Source organism: Caretta caretta, chromosome 1 (genome assembly GCF_965140235.1).
Source record: "Caretta caretta isolate rCarCar2 chromosome 1, rCarCar1.hap1, whole genome shotgun sequence".
NCBI classification, from domain to species: domain Eukaryota; kingdom Metazoa; phylum Chordata; order Testudines; family Cheloniidae; genus Caretta; species Caretta caretta.
This window is the reverse complement of record NC_134206.1, coordinates 355395235-355412541: the sequence shown is the minus strand read 5'-3', so window position 1 is coordinate 355412541 and position 17307 is coordinate 355395235. Positions and strand designations below refer to the sequence as shown.

Sequence of the window (17307 nt, the reverse complement as noted above, 5' to 3'; positions counted from 1 at the left end):
AGGTTCTGGAAATCTAAGTTCAGTTCCTGGCTCAGCTGCAAACTCCCTATGTGACCTTGGGCAAGGCACTTGGTCCCTGTGTCTCAGTTCTTCATATGTTACATGGGAATAACAGATATTTCCTTTGTTCCACCATTTGTCTACTTTGCCTTTTTAGATTGAAAGCTATTTGGGGTTAATTATTGGCTTTGCTATGTGTTTGCATTGCACTTAGTGCCACAGGGCCCTGATCTTTGTTGGGACATCTAGGTACATTTTTTTTATTACTGAAAAAGATCAAGAGTAAGTGACTATTGTGAATATTACGGACTCACTTGTAGGTGTCACAGAAGTACTGAGATTTCAGGGAGAATTTAAATATATTTTAAAAGTGAACTCAAAAGACTTTAAACTTGCCTAGACCTGAGTTCGATCCCAGGTCTTTGTGTCTGTAGCACCCAAATATATGCCCTACCATAATGTTTCTCCTGTTACAGTGGATGCCTAATGAAGCAGTCTCAACCTTATCCATACTGCAGCCACCACTTCCTGGGGCTCCCCTCCAGTTTAGCAGTATGGGAAGAGCAAGGGGGTTGTGACCCCATAATGCCTGTTTGTAATCTGGAGAGGAGAGAGGAGGTGGGTGGGAACTGGGGAGGGGAGTAAGTTGGGGCTTGCAGGGCTGGTGTGGGCCTCTCCCCCGGCTCCAGAGCTCCCGTGCTGCCTGCCAGCAGGGAGAGGGTTGGGGGGAGTCCTCTGGCCCCAGCCCCGGGGCAGCCTGCCTTTACCCCAAACTCCTCATCCCTGGCCCCACCCCAGATCCTGCGCCCCCAGCCAGAGTCTTCCTCTCTCTCCCACATCCCAACCCTCTGCCCCAGCCCTGAGCCCCCTCCTGCACATTGAATCCCTCATCCCTGGCCCTCACCCCCGCGGCCCTCATCCCCACATCCCGCACCCCAAACCTGTCATCCACAGCTCCACCCTAGAGCCCTCACCCCTGCGCTCCACCCTCTGCCCTACTCTGGGCCACCTCTCAATGCGCCAAACCTTCAGCCCCATCCCATGTGGCTCTCACATTGAAGGTTTTTGCCAAAGTGGCCCCCACTTCACACATAGTGAGGAAAGCCGGCCTAACGTGCCCTGTAACCAAAGTATGATGCACATGACATTTTTCCTATTCAAAGACAGATGGTTGCAAGGTCTGGATATTCTATAGGCTAGAAGAGTGAAGCACGGTCATTTCGCCACTCTGAGAATAGGGATACTAACCCGTTCCTACTGGAGGCGTCCGTGTAAAGATCAGAGCACTGCGGTAATGTTTTCTCAACAACTTCAGTCACTAAATGCGTATGCTGCTATATTAGTGCTAGGTGGAAGTTTTTGCAGGGTATATGGCTTCGTTCCTGTAGGTCACAAGCCTGGAGGTCGTGAATGTGTGGATCACTGTAGCTAGCAGTGCTGCAGCTGAAGCACTTGTAGTATGGGCATACTCTGCACTTCTTTAGTCTCTCCTGTAAGTCAGGTTTTTCAGATATTGCATCATTCTTGTAGTTCATTTTTTGTCTCACTTATACATTGGAAAGAATACCTCCCTACTCCTACTCTGTATTCCCCTGCTTATACAGCCAGGGTCTGAATTACCCCTCTTAGCCACAGCATAAAAGTTATTTACTTCTTGGGGTTTACTTTGGCATCTGCTTTATCAGTAGGGAAGAAATGTTCGTTGTTGCATGGTACTGGAGATCAGTAGGGAGATGCACTTCCTTTCCCTCGTTCTTTTGCCCCTTACCTAAAGTCTTTCTTTTTATGTTGTTTTGCTGCAGGCCTGAGATGCTGAGCCGCTTATCAGGGTTAGCAAACACTGTTCTGCAGGAGCTGTCGGGGGATGGAAGTGATGCACAAGTTGAGTCCTCTGCCACTGTGAGTATGCTCTCTCATTCCAGAACTATCATTGTTGCTGCTCAGAGCTGGTTCAGGGTGTCCGAGGCACTAGAGTGTTGTGAATAACTGTCTCCTGATTCCTGTCACCTTGCACCTCACCCAACTTGTGGCCCTCACCTCTGCCACTCGCTTTGCATTTATGGCATCTTCCTTTCAGTCAGTGCTGCTGCAGTGCAGAACCGTATGATCTCTTCAGCCTATGAGATCAACTTGAGAGCTGGGAAAGGAGCTAGAGTTGAAGTGAGCTAGGGGTTTCTGGAAGAGTTTTGGAGAGCTGACCATCCTCCATAAGAGGAATGGGACTACTGAATCACATGGGGACCTGCTCTCATGTTGCACTCTGGCTGTAGGGGCAGTGGATGGCATAGGGAGCAGTGGTATCTCTGCTGTGTAAAGTCTTTCAAGTTTGCTGATGTCCTGTTACAGCAGAGATGCTCCTTTTAATATTCTTTGAGAGTATCTGGAACTTTCCTCCTGATTTCAGCTGGCGAAGTCTAGTTCATTAGACTAAGTGGAAAGTTTGTGAGGAGCTGCATTTAGGCTAGGCTGTAACACATAAAAACAGAGTTGCGGGTCTCCCTCTGGGCACTATGCTGTGGTCTTGGAATTAGTTTTAGTGAGGTACTTTTTCCAGAGTGTCTGTTTGACCTTCTCTAGGTGTCGGAGCCAGGAATGGAGAGCAGGGAGGAGATGCCCAAAGGTATACTGGAGCGTCTGGCCCACACAGAGCAGCTGGCTGTCCAGCTGAAGGATTTGGTCCGAGAGAAGGATGCCCAGCTCCAGCAGAAAGAAGTTGAACTCAAGGTACCATTCCTTCCACAAGGGGTCTGGGAGTAAGGCTGAAGGTATGTCTACACTGCAATTTGACATCCGGGTCTGGCCCGTACCAGCTGACTTGGACTCACGGGGCTTGGGCTAAGGGGCTAGTTAATTACAGTGTGGACATTTGGGCTCTGGCTGGAGCTTGGGCTCTGGGACACTTCCACGTTGCAGGGTCCTAGAGCCCGGGCTCCACTGGAAGCCCAAATATCTACACCGCAATTAACCAGCCCCTTAGCCTGAGCCCTGTGAGCTGGAGTCAGCTGGCAAGGGCCAAAAAGGCATTAAATTGCAATGTAGACATACCCTGAGATGCTGCTACTACTGTTTTCTGTGGAGTTCAGTCTCTGGCTTCTTTGGGGTCTCCTTTCTGATGTGGAGACACTTAATTCTGTTTGACATTCCTAACACTGCAAGCTGGCGGCTTCAGGGCAAATTAATTTCCTGTGGATGGTGCAATAGAACCTTGAGTACAGTCTTTGCATCTTTTCTTCCACAGGAGGAGAGGGAGGCTGCAGATGCTAAGTTGAAGAAGCTGAAGCTGCAGGCCAAAGCCAAGCTGGCAGCTCTGAATAAACGCATTGAGGAGCTGACAGAGCAGGGGTCAGTGTTGCCTGCAAAAAGCCTGCCAGAAGAGCAGCTGCATCACAGGAAGGTGGGAAAGATATGGTTTTAGGAAAAGCTCTAGCATGTACTGAGAATCTGGGTGCTAAGAGATGTTGGAATACGCCAATGAGCTGCTAGGTTCCCTTTCCTCTCGGGGTAGGTTCCTGTGATTGTAGTATTCTTGCTTTTGGAGAGCAATTAAGTTCCTGATGTCTCCTGCTATTCATGATCCACTTTTTAAATGACCTCTTTTCTCTCTGAATACTCTGACCCTAGAGGCACAGTGCCTGCTATTAGAAACACTCCAACAGGAATATGGCTACTCTGTGGGAGCCAGAGTCTGGCCTGGTTCTTCATAGTGTGGATGCCCTCAGAGGGTTAGCTGTGATCTCTGCAAGCCACTTACCTGCCTGCTTCCCTTTGCATGCCTTATGTGTGCCCTATTGCTATTTCTACATGAATTGCCTATTCTTCTGGACAAAAAACCTTATATCTTTCATCTGAACTGTGGGTTTCCATCAAATAGGAACAGAGGAAGCATGGTTGACAGAGATGCAAGAGCAAGGGGACATCAATGAAACTGAAAGGCAATACATTTAAACTGATTAGAAGTATTTTTTTACTAGCTCATATTTAGCTTATGGAACTCGTTGCCACAAGATTGAGGCCAAATGTTTAAGATTAATAAAGGATTATAGACATGTGTACAAGAATATCCACAGTTACATTAGACTGGATAAAAAATAGAGATAAATTAGCCAACCCCTAGCTGACAGGGGTTAGGTAGAAACTCCACAAAGACGGATGTGTTTTTTCATATCTCATTGTGGGAAATTCAACATAGAATATCAGGGTTGGAAGGGACCTCAGGAGGTCATCTAGTCCAACCCCCTGCTCAAAGCAGGACCAATCCCTAATTAAATCATCCCAGCCAGGGCTTTGTCAAGCCTGACCTTAAAAACTTCTAAGGAAGGAGATTCCATCACCTCCCTAGGTAACGCATTCCAGTGTTTCACCACCCTCCTAGTGAAAAAGTTTTTCCTAATATCCAACCTAAATCTCCCCCACTGCAACTTGAGACCATTACTCCTTGTTCTGTCACCTGCTACCACTGAGAACAGTCTAGAGCCATCCTCTTTGGAACCCCCTTTCAGGTAGTTGAAAGCAGCTATCAAATCCCCCCTCATTCTTCTCTTCTGTAGACTACACATCCCCAGTTTCCTCAGCCTCTCCTCATAACTCATGTGTTCCAGTCCCCTAATCATTTTTGTTGCCCTCCGCTGGACTCTTTCCAATTTTTCAACATCCTTCTTGTAGTGTGGGGCCCCAAACTGGACACAGTATTCCAGATGAGGCCTCACCAATGCTGAATAGAGGGGAACGATCACGTCCCTCGATCTGCTGGCAATGCCCCTACGTATTCATCCCAAAATGCCATTTGCCTTCTTGGCAACAAGGGCACACTGCTGACTCGTATCCAGCTTCTCGTCCACTGTCACCCATAGGTCCTTTTCTGCAGAACTGCTGCCGAGCTATTCAGTCCCTAGTTTGTAGCGGTGCATGGGATTCTTCCGTCCTAAGTGCAGGACTCTGCACTTGTCCTTGTTGAACCTCAACATATTTCTTTTGGCCCAATCCTCCAATTTGTCTAGGTCCCTCTGTATCCTATCCCTACCTTTCGGCGTATCTACCTTTCCTCCCAGTTTAGTGTCATCTGCAGACTTGCTGAGGGTGCAATCCACATCATCCTCCAGATCATTTATGAAGATATTAAACAAAAACATGTAAGCATCATAGTTTCAGGGGTGGAAGACAGTAATTTTTCTTGGTAGAACCCAGATGTCAGCCAGTAATTTGAGAGTGCTTCCTGTTTTAAGATAACTATACCTTGACCTAAATAGGTTCTGAGGTCATAGGTACAGGAGTTTTAGCCTACAATATAGCTATTGTTATTGCTGAGTTAATAGTTTTTATACTTATGTGATCACCGTCTTGTCGCTGATCCAGGTTGCTTACTTGTGGGAGCATTCTCTGTCCCACCCCCGGTCTCCCCAGTACCAACACTGGTCTCCATGCTACCAGTACCATACTAGGCACCAGTCACCATTATCCGTGGTCTCGAAGCAGACCCAAGTTTCCACAGCCCCTCCGTGGACTCCGGAAGGCAGTTCCTGTGGTACTGAGGGAAGGTTTAACCCCTCATCTAGAACCCAATGGCATAACTGGCATACTGGGCTGCATTAGTGAGAACATTGCCAGCAGATCGAGGGAAGTGATTATTCCCCCCTATTTGGCACTGGTGAGGCCACATCTGGAGTATTGCGTCCAGTTTTGGGCCCCACACTACAGAAAGGATGTGGACAAATTGGAGAGAGCGGAGGGCAACAAAAATGATCAGGGGGCTGGGGCACATGACTTACAAGGAGAGGCTGAGGGAACTGGGCTTATTTAGTCTGCAGAAGAGTAGAGTGTGTGTGGAGGGGATTTAATAGCAGCTTTCAACTACCTGAAGGGGGGATTCCAAAGAGGATGGAGCTCAGCTGTTCTCAGGGGTGGCAGATGACGGAACAAGAAGCAATGGTCTCAAGTTGCAGTGGGGGAGGTCTAGGTTGGGTATTAGGAAACGCTATTTCACTAGGAGGGTGGTGAGACACTGGAATGGGTTATCTAGGGAGGTAGTGGAATCTCCTTCCTTAGAGGTTTTTAAGGCCTGGCTTGACAAAGCCCTGGCTGGGATGATTTAGTTGGTGTTGGCCCTGCTTTTAGCAGGGGATTGGACTAGATGACCTCCTGAGGTCTCTTCCAACCCTAATCTTGTATGAATCTATGACTGGGTGACCGAGACCGCAGCACCAGCGCAGTGGCAGCCAGGTCAATGGCCTGTGCAGTGGCCTTGTTGGAACGCCTGGGGAGTTCTGGTCATGGCTATGCAGCCATCGCTCCACTTGTTGGCCTCTGCCTTGGAGCAGCAGCTGCAGGCACCAATGGCACTGGGCTCGGTATAGGAAAAATGTCCAGAGACCGAGGCTGAAGAGGTTGTAACCACTCCTAAGACACCCTCCCCTGTGGAGGAGGAGGACCAGGGCCCGCCACCTGCAGTGCAGTCCTCGTCTTCGTCCCCAGACTAGGCGGTTGCAGGTCCCTCTAGGGCCAGTCTGCTGGATGACTTTAAGGACCACTGGGCCCTGCTTCGTTGAGCGGCCAAGAACTTGGGCGTGGAAGTGGAGGACATGGCTGAGCCAACAGACACCGTATTTCAGCCTCTACCCCGACACACTACCGGTGCATGACGGGGTCCTCAAAATTGCCAAGTCCACCTGGCAAATCTCTTACTCCATCCCTCCCACCTCAAAACAGGCCGAAAAGAAATACTTTGTACCAGCCAAAAGTTTTGATAATCTGTACACCCACCCTCGCCCCCAGCTCACTGGTGGTCTTGGTGGCCAACAGAAAGGAAAAGCAGGGTCAGTCCAGCTCGACCCCGAAAAATAAAGAGGCCAAATGACTGGACTTGTTTGGGAGAAAAATTTATTCCACCGCCAGTTTACAGTTTTGGGTGGCAAATCACTAGGCCCTCTTGGGCTGTTACAACTTTATGGGACTCCTTCTGTAAGTTTAAGGAATCCCTTCTGCAGGACTTGGCCCAAGAGTTTGATACTCTGGTGCAGGAAGGCACTTCAATGACCCGGTGCTCCCTGCAAATGGCGTGGGATGCGGCAGACTCTACAGCCAAGGTGGTAGTATCCGCAGTGGTGATGAGGCACAGCTCCTGGCTTCAAACCACCAGACTCTCCCAGGAGATGCAGACCTCCATCCAAGACCTCCCATTTGATGGGAATGGTCTGTTCTCTGACCAAACAGCTGTGAGGCTGCATTGGCTGAAGGACACTTCAATTCTGAAGCACTTAGGGGAGAGGAAAGTGATCAGGAACAGTCAGCATGGATTCACCAAGGGCAAGTCATGCCTGACTAATCTATTTGCCTTCTGTGACGAGATAACTGGCTCTGTGGATGAGGGGAAAGCGGTGGACGTGTTGTTCCTTGACTTTAGCAAAGCTTTTGACACGGTCTCCCACAGTATTCTTGCCAGCAAGTTAAAGAAGTATGGGCTGGATGAATGGATGATAAAGTGGATAGAAAGTTGGTTAGATTGTCGGGCTCAACGGGTAGCGATCAATGGCTCCATGTCTAGTTGGCAGCCGGTATCAAGTGGAGTGCACCAAGGGTCGGTCCTCGGGCTGGTTTTGTTCAGTATCTTCATAAATGATCTGGAGGATGGTGTGGATTGCACCCTCAGCAAGTTTGCAGATGACACTAAACTGGGAGGAGAGGTAGATACGCTGGAGGGTAGGGATAGGATACAGAGGGCCATAGACAAATTGGAGGATTGGGCCAAAAGAAATCTGATGAGGCTCAACAAGGACAAGTGCAGAGTCCTGCACTTAGGACGGAAGAATCCCATGCACCGCTACAAACTAGGGACCGAATGGCTCGGCAGCAGTTCTGCAGAAAAGGACCTGGGGTGACAGTGGACGAGAAGCTGGATATGAGTCAACAGTGTGCCCCTGTTGCCAAGAAGGCCAATGGCATTTGGGATGTATATGTAGTGGCATTGCCAGCCGATCGAGGGACATGATCGTTCCCCTCTATTCCACATTGGTGAGGCCTCATCTGGAGTACTGTGTCCAGTTTTGGGCCCCACACTACAAGAATGACAGGTTTCAGAGTAACAGCCGTGTTAGTCTGTATTCGCAAAAAGAAAAGGAGTACTTGTGGCAAGGTGCCACAAGTACTCCTTTTCTTTTTACACTACAGAAGGATGTGGAAAAATTGGAAAGAGTCCAGCGGAGGGCAACAAAAGTGATTAGGGGACTGGAACACATGACTTATGAGGAGAGGCTGAGGGAACTGGGATTGTTTAGTCTGCGGAAGAGAAGAATGAGGGTGGATTTGATAGCTGCTTTCAACTACCTGAAAGTGGGTTCGAAAGAGGATGGCTCTAGACTGTTCTCAGTGGTGGCAGGTGACAGAACAAGGAGTAATGGTCTCAAGTTGCAGTGGGGGAAGTTTAGGTTGGATATTAGGAAAAACTTTTTCACTAGGAGGGTGGTGAAACACTGGAATGCGTTACCTAGGGAGGTGGTGGAATCTCCTTCCTTAGAAGTTTTTAAGGTCAGGCTTGACAAAGCCCTGGCTGGGATGATTTAGTTGGGGATCAGTCCTGACTGGCCTGTAGTTCCCAAGATCATCCTCCTTCCCTTTTTTAAAGATGGGCACTACATTAGCCTTTTTCCAGTCATCCGGGACTTCCCCCGATCGCCATGAGTTTTCAGAGATAATGGCCAATGGCTCTGCAGTCACATCCGCCAACTCCTTTAGCACTCTCAGATGCAGCGCATCCGGCCCCATGGACTTGTGCTTGTCCAGCTTTTCTAAATTGTCCCGAACCACTTCTTTCTCCACAGAGGGCTGGTCACCTCCTCCCCATGCTGTGCTGCCCAGTGTAGTAGTCTTGGAGCTGACCTTGTTCTTGCTGGGGTCCACCTGCCTGGGCATTCCCCCTGCAGGTGTCCTTTTCATCCACAGGCCCAACATATCCGTCGCCCTCTGGTTCTCCTCACCAGGCGGGTTGTCTTAGGAACTTGCCCCTTTCCCTGCTCTGGGTGAGGCGCCCTGCCCCCATCCCGATAGGGACAATCCCTTTTTAAATGTCCATGCCGCCCGCCCGCGTAGCAAGCCTTGTGCTCCGCCACAGGCCTCCTGGCCCTGGCACTCGGCTTCTCACGTCCTTCTCCACAGCTCCTCCGAAACTCCCTTCTGAGGAATTTTACCAGGGCCTGCTATTCCTCTGCCAGCTCCCCCAACTGTTCCTGCAGGGTTCACTGCGCCTCACAATGCCTCTGCTGAGTTTCCCTGACCTCATGCACAAATCTCTCAAGCCTCTTGTGCTGTCAGACTGCCCCGTTCCTCCAGGGACCTGACTCTGGAGCCCAGCCTGGAACGGTGCAAAGAACACCTCCGCATAACCGGGATCCATCGTCCCTATCTCTAGTTCCCTCCAGACAATTATTCCCAGTCCTTCTCCTTCCCTTTGTATCAGGGGTGACCGATTATACCTGCATTCTCCACCATATGTAGCACGGCAGAGCACTCACCGGCCCAGCGCCTCCTGCTGGTTGGTCTAGGAATTAGATCTTCCAGCTTCAGAGCGCCCCCTGCTGGCCAGTGTCTCCCTTGCTGCTGCCTGCTTCTTCCTTTCTTCAGGTACCACCCTTGAGTCCAGGCCCCGTGTCCCTCCTGGCCCGCGGTGCCCCTTCTCTGGAGTACTGCCCCACAGCAGTGCCCCCACACTCAGGGATCCTCCTCTCCCTGGGGAACCCCAATTCCCCAAAGCCCACCTTGCCTCAGTGACCGACTGCAGGTCTTCATCTAGTCCCTTTTCTCAGAGGCAAACTGTAGTCTGAAATGGCTGCTCATTATTGGTAAGGGTGTTTGGACCTGCTGCCGTTTCCTGGTCTGGCTGCACCGCTTCTGCCTCAGTACCACCATAGGCCCTTTTAGCCTGGCCTCAGCCTCGGACTTGCCTGTCCAGAGCTCCCCAGCTCTGCCTATCCTTCCCCAGCACTACTCTGTTTGAGATACCCTTCTCTAGCCAGCAGCCAGGTCCTTCCCACTCCACCACTGGAGTGAGACTCCCCCTGCCTAGCTCCCAACCCTTTTATCAGGGCCAGCTGGACCCTAATTGGGTGTGGCCACACCTGCGGCTGCCTCTCTAAAAGGGCCAGCTTTTATCCCTTTCCGAGCCAGAGTGGCTCCCTTCTACACTGGTCTAGACTTTATTTTATTTACACATTATAAATGTGATCAAGTCCTGATCATTGGTACCTAAGCTACCATTAGTTTGTAGTTCTGTGGAAGATGGGTGATATTCCAGAGGACTGGAAAAGAGCAAATATACTGCTAATCTATAAAGAGGGGAATAAGAACAACCCGGGGAATTACAGACTTAACAGTTTAACTTCAGTACCAGGAAAGATAATGGAGCAAATAATTAAGCAATCAATTTGCAGACACTTATCACCTTATTATCTTCTGGGTAACCGCATGGATTTGTCAAGAACAAATTATATCAAAGCAACCTAGTAGCTTTCTTTAACACAGGCCTTGTGGAAGCGGCAGATGTGGTATATTTTGACTTTGGTAAGGCTTTTGATACTATCTCACATGACCTTCTCATACACAAACTAGGGAAATACAACCTTGATGGAGCACTATATGGTGGGTGCATAACTGGTTGGAAAACTGTACCTAGCTGGAACCCACCAGAGGAGTTCCAGTAAATATTTTTAAACCTGTAGGAGTCCTGGCGCCTCCTGTGAGGCTGAAGCCAAGAGCCCCAAGTGGTAGGGGGGGTCTCTGGGAAATAATCCTTCAGAATTTAAATCCTGGTTCCTAGAGAGTAGTTATCAGTGGTCCACAGACAACCTGGAAGAGGATATCAGGTGGGGTTCCATGGGGATCATTTCCGGATCTATTTAATATCTTAATGATTTAGATAATGGCACAGAGCTGGGGAGGGGTTGCAAGTGCTTTGGAGGATAGGATTAAAACTAAGAATGATTTGGACAAACTGGTGAAATGGTCTGAAGTAAATAGGATGAAATTCAATAAGGACAAATGCAAACTACTCCACTTAGGAAGGAACAATCAGTTGCACACATACAAAATGGGAAATGACTGCCTAGGAAGGAGTACTGCAGAAAGGGATCTGAGGATCATATTGGATTGCATGCTAAATATGAGTCAACAGTGTAACACTGTTCAAAAAAAAAAAAAGGGGCAAACATCCTTCTGGGATGTATTAGCAGCAGTATTGTAAGCAAGACACAAGAAATAATTCTTCTGCTCTACTCGGCACTGATTAGGCCTCAGCTGGAGTATTGTCCAGTTCTGGGTGCCACATTTCAGGAAAGATGTAGACAAATTGGAGGAAGTCTAGAGAAGAGCAATAAAAATGATTAAAGATCTAGAAAACATGCCTCTGAGGAAAGATTGAAAAAAGTGGGTTTGTTTAGTCTGGAAAAGAGAGGACTGAGGGTGCACATAACAGTTTTCAAGTACATAAAAGTTGTTACAAGGAGGAGGGAGAGAAATTATTCTCCTTAACCTTGAGGATAGAACAAGATGCAATGGGCTTAAATTGCAACAAGGGCGGTTTAGTTTGACATTAGGAAAAACTTCCTCACTCTGAGGGTAGTTAAGCACTGGAATAAATTGCCTAGGGAGGTTATGGAATCTCTGTCATTGGGGATTTTTAAGAGCAGGTTGGATCATCTCATGTCAGGAATAGTCTAGATAATACTTAGTCCTGCCTTGAGTGCAGGGGACTAGGCTAGAAGATCTCTTGAAGTCCCTTGCCTTCCTATGATTCTGTGACACACAGCTAGGGTGGGTTGCCAATACTTTGGAGGATAGAGCTAAAATTCAGAGGGATCTTGATAAATTGGAGAACTGGGCTACAGACGACAACAATGTAATTCAACAAAGACCAATGTTAGGTATTACACATAGGGAAGAAAAAATCAAATGCACAAATACAGAATGGGGGATAACTGGTTTGGCAGCAGCATTGCTGGGAAGGTTCTGGGACTTGTGGTAGATCGCAACCTCAACATGAGTCAACAGTGCGATGCTGTTACAAGAAAAGCAAATGCAATTTTAGGTTGCATTAACAGAGGCATAGCATGCAAATCATGGGAGGTGATAGTACTGCTCTGCTCGGCACTGGGTAGGCCTCAGCTGGAGAACTGTGTCCACTTTTGGTCACCAATGTATAGAAAGGATGTAGAGAAACTGGAGAGGATCCAGAGGCAAGTGACAAAGATGATCAAAGGGATGGAGTGCAAGCCATATGAGCAAAGGCTGAAGGAACTGGGTATGTTTTGTTTGGAAAAGAGGAGTTTAAGGTGGGGGACATAAGTCTTCAAATATTTGAAAGGCTGCCATAAAAAGATGGAGAAAAATTGTTCTCTCATGCCACAGAGGGCATGACAAGAGGCTGTTGGTTCAAACTAGAGCATAACAGATTAAGATTAAATCTCAGGAAAAACTTTCTAATTGTAAGAGCAGTAGGACAATGGAACAGACTGCCTATGGAATTTGTGGAAGTTCCTTCACTGGAGGTTTTCAAAAGGAGGCTGGATAGCCATCTGACGTGGATGGTTTAGACACAACAAATCTTGAATCTTGGCAGGGGGTTATACTAGATGACCCTTGCTGTCCCTTCTAACCCTATGATTCTAATAACTGTACAGCATGCTGCACTCTGGCTGAGACTGTCTAATATAATTAACTAATATCTACTTCTTTCTGATTTCTTCTCTCCACTTGCAGCTTCAGAATAATCAGAGGACCAATGAAGAGCAGAGAGAGGAGGCTGAAACACTCAGAAAGAAACTCCAGGAGCAGGAGGACACTGTCAGGAACCTGATGGAGCAGCTGACTGCAACTAGAGAGAACCTGACAGATACTCAGACCAAGCAAGCAGCCCAGGTATGGAGATGGATTTCTCGCCATTGATATATTTACTGTCTGCTGGTAACAATCAGTGACTTCATAGGGAAAGATGAGTAAGAAATGGCAAAGTAAGTTAGAAGACTGTTGTCCCAACTAGAGGAGTGAGCACTGTGATGTTATGTTAGGTTTTTTTATATAGTGCCTTTTAATACCAATCTTTACAATATTAGCTAGACTTGCCGGCTTTTGGTTTTGATGGCTAAAATGATGGATTGTGACATTCAAGACAAGTCCAACAACAGAAACTGTATGTTTCTGTAATTGTATGGAAATTGTAGCTTTCTAGACTCTGGGTATATGTAAAATGTAATCTGCACTTTTTGCACTTCCAGAGTCTGAAATGTTGTCAATAAATATGTAAGCATAAGTGAAATAATCTCTTTGAGTTGGCATGGCTATCACAGAGCCTTGTACTACTCAGGACATCTTGGCTTCTGGTTCAAATCTATTCTCACACGTAACACACTCCACAAAAAGTAGGATGAAAAACTCCTGATGGTCTGTGTGCCTGACACCCCCAGAACAGGTCTCAGTCCTTTGTACTGTCTTTGGAATTTCTACCTTGTTTCTTTGTTAGCCAAGTGACATTTCTCATGCTATGTACTATGGCTTACAGCTGAGCTGCCTGCAGGAGGTGATTCGTGAGAAGGATGCTCTCCTAGAAAAGCAGGTTCACCAACACCATGCTGAATTACACCAAGTAGTGGCCCGATCAGATCTGGAAGCTGAGATGCAGCAGGTGTGTTTGATGGGTTTGACAGTCCCCTGCTTTTTGTAGAACATGAGAAGGGAAAATTGCATGGGTTCAGTGGGATTTGCAACTCAGGGATGTGTGCAGGCTAACAAAGGAACTCTGTGGGAGTTGAGAGGAAGGTGGTTCAGTGATTAGGATGCTATCCTGAGACTTGGGAAACCTGGGTTCAGTTCCCTGCTCTATCATAGACTTCCTGTGTGACTAGGGGGTAAATCACTAGTGTCTCTGTGCCTCAATTCTGTGTCTGAAGAAATGGGAATAATCGTATTTCCCTACCTCATAGGGGTGTTGGCAGGATAAATACACGGACGAGTATGAGTGCTCAGATACTAAAGTAATGGGAGCTATATAAGTACCTAAGATACATAGAGTTGGGGTATGGCTGGGATGGGATCCTCCTGTGTAACTAGCCCTCCTGTGCTTTGGGCTGCTGCTGTCCTCTCAGCTTCTGATGTAGATGATTTGTGTGTCTCACATAGAACCTGAGGACACTGCAGAGAAAGCTGGAGGAACAGGAAGCGGCTTTGCTAGGACGAACTCAAGTGGTGGAACTGCTGCAGCAGGAATTACATGGTGCGGAAGAACAGAACAAGGTACCTCCTCATACTTTCAATGTACTATAGCCGTGCTCTATTCTCGTATGTTCCTTTACTGTTAACAGATGCAATTGTCTCGTCAAAAGCCTAGTACCTGACATAGCTCCCTACTACAGGGGCCATATCTCTAGCATGAGAGAAGCTGAGAATTCCTTGAGCTCAAAGTTCAAAGCTGCCAGCTCCTGAAGAGAGTGCATTTTTGTTTTTGGCGCTGCACTGGGGGTGTGGTGACCCTTAGTGCCTTAATTAGCAATCTTTTTCTGACCAGAATTGGTGGCGCAGCTCTGTGACTGAGTTGTTGAGCTCTGTTACCTTAGGTATGGGGCCACCTGACTCATTTTTATGCTTGCTGTAGAATCCTCAGAATGTCTAGTTCCAGGCAAAAGCATCCTTTTCTCTAATATTGTCTCCTTTAGTGTCATCAGCTGACTAAAGCTTTGAACTCGGAGGTCCCAATATTTTGAGCAACACCAATTCTTGTTATGAATGTGCTGGGGCTTTTGGGGAATATATAATATTACCACCTCCATGTTTTTGTTTTGTTTTGATTTTTAAACAGTTTTTAGGAACTGTGCAGAATTTAGCCACTTCCAGCTTCCCCTGCCAGCCATTGGAAGCTTATAGGAACTCTAGTAGCGTGTAGGATCTGACCTTATTCATCTTAATGTTTTGGGGGAATAGAAAGTGACTGGCTCATAGGTGAGCTGCCTCAAACTCAAGCATGCAAGTTCTTACCTGAGCCAGTTTGTTTCCACTTTCTTAAAGATTTAAGAAGGTGAATAGGGTTATTGCCTATTTTAGTGGCTCTTGCAGTGTGTGAAAGGTATTTGACTAGTATAGGTTTTTGTAGTCTGTCTCTTTATTATGTAATTTAGAGGACAAAATTAAAGTAATGCAAAAAAGAAAAAATTGCTTTTTGTGCCATTATGCTTCTGTTTTAAAGAGGCCTGAAAGGGTTGGTTTTGCAATAGTTTTTACATTAGAAATTCAGTTCTCCTCCTATTATGTTTTCTCTTGAAGCACCGGTAGGATAGTGATATTTCAGGCAAGGGAAACTTCATGGAGAGAGAGAATGATTTTGTTTGCTTCAACCAGTTCAGTCCCCTCCCTCCCATACATCCAAGTCATCCTAGACTTAAGGGAGGTGTGTGGAAGGTTCTTGCTCCTGCTGGGGCAGAGTTGTTCACAGAACTGAGGGGCTGAGCTCTCTGAGCAGTACATTGGCCCTACTGTCTGAGAGTAGGTTGTGCCTCCCAATGTTTCCTTACTGACAAACCTGTACCTTTGCAATGCCTACCTCTCACTCCAAAGGAGCTGGCATTTGTGATACAAAGGTCATTGCAGTGCCAGTCATGCTAGTCTGGTGCTTGGGAGTAAGGGCAAGCAAGAATCACTCTTGCTGCCCTGAATGCCTCAAACTTTGATTTTTAAGGTGTTTCCACCTGGTTTTTTGCTAGGGTTGAGAATCGGTTGCACTTATATCTTCAGACAACATCAATTCTAAGCAAGCAATTATCTAACCTTTCTGTTTAAACAGAGGTTATGTTCTCTGTGCTGGAGTGTCCTAGAAGGAGAATGTGTTGGATGTTAATTCCAGCTTACAGTTTCTCTTTTTCTTCACTCTAGTTCAGAGTTCTGATGTCTCTCAGCAGAGTTTTGATATTCCCTTAGGAGTCACAAGACAGTGTTTCTTCCTGCAGAGGTTTAGAATCCCCATCATGTGTTGTTCCTTTCCTCTCATGTCTTGTCACTTGGCTAGTTGAAATTGCCTCTTGTTTAACTTGTGTACTTAGCATGGGCCCATTTTTGCCCAGTGCCTTAGGGTCTGAAGCAGGAATCAATTGTTTTTCCTTCTGGTTGAGTCCCTCCCCATCTCCTTTTCCAGACTCTCTTGGACCAGTGTCAGAGGATGGAGGCAGAGCTGAGCTCTTTAAAGAACATGTTGGATGCAGAGAGAGAGGAGTCTCGAAGCCTCGTGGAGAAGATGGAGCTGGAATTGGCTGAGAAGAAGCTGTCCTTCCATTGCTTACAGGAGGAGGTGCAGTATCTCTCAGAGCAGCTGGAGCAGGCAGGAAGAACTCGGGCTGAACTGGAATCTGAATGTAGAGCTCAGGACCAGAAACACAAGCTGGAGGTAGAAGAGCAAAAGCTGCATATTACTTACCTCCAGATGGCTGAACAAGAGCTGCGATCTAGCCATGATGGCCTCATAGCTCAGAATGATCAGCTGCTGCGGGATATTGATCGGCTGCTGGTGCAGTCTACTGAAAACTCCGCTACCATACAACACCTGCAAGGTTAGCAAGTGTATCGACTCAACACCTCAGGAGCCTCTCTGTGTGGTTCCGATTTGTGTGCTTTTTTTAATGGCAATTCCCTAGCAAAGTGCGGGTAATATCTTATATGACAAGAGGAAGAATAAATCTTTCCTGGCTCCCAGGCTAATGGGAATCCTTAGTTTTGTTTTAGCCTTTCAGAGCTGTAGTTATTTTTAAATTTTAGTGATGTTTGCATATTAATTTGATAAAAATGATTTAAAGGATATCCTAAACTTAGCAATCCCTCTTCTCTCTGAAAGTATTTAACAGACTATTGTTGCAGCTGATAATTAAGGTGATTTATAACAGAGATCAGAGAAAAAAATCTTTTTTTCCAGTGTTTTTATTTTGTGTAGTCGATTTTATTGTTTTCCTGGAACAGTCAGTTACTCTTTTTGGAAATATGGGAAAATGTAGTGCTAAAACAACAAAAATTGGCAGTGGGACTGAGGGAGATGGATAATACTTGAAACTACTTTTAACTCATTGTTTAAATTGACTAGAATTCACACTGGTGACATCCCAAGAAAAAACTGGTTTACAATGAGAGACTAGAGAAGCTCAATCTATTCAGTTTATCCAAGAAAAAGTTAGGGGGTGACATGAGCATGGTACCTACATTAGGAGAAGATTTCTGATATTAGAGGGCTTTTTAATGTAGTAGACAAGGGCAGAACAAGATCCCATGGCTGTAAATTGAAACTAGACAAATTCAGTC

The 17307-nt window shown here is 46.8% G+C and overlaps 1 protein-coding gene across 3 annotated transcripts in view; it reads left to right on the top strand.

Moving 5' to 3' along the window:
- The window catches only part of GOLGB1 (golgin B1), a 119738-nt gene that overhangs the window by 11419 nt on the left and 91012 nt on the right, over positions 1–17307 (top strand). For all 3 annotated transcript variants that reach the window (XM_048819070.2, XM_048819155.2, XM_075124641.1), the window contains exons 2-8: positions 1803–1899; positions 2578–2724; positions 3239–3394; positions 12739–12897; positions 13538–13660; positions 14155–14268; positions 16157–16568. In XM_048819070.2, coding sequence (XP_048675027.2) covers positions 1810–1899; positions 2578–2724; positions 3239–3394; positions 12739–12897; positions 13538–13660; positions 14155–14268; positions 16157–16568 — 1201 coding nt within the window. In that variant the 5' untranslated portion in view covers positions 1803–1809. The remainder of the gene's footprint in view (positions 1–1802; positions 1900–2577; positions 2725–3238; positions 3395–12738; positions 12898–13537; positions 13661–14154; positions 14269–16156; positions 16569–17307) is intronic.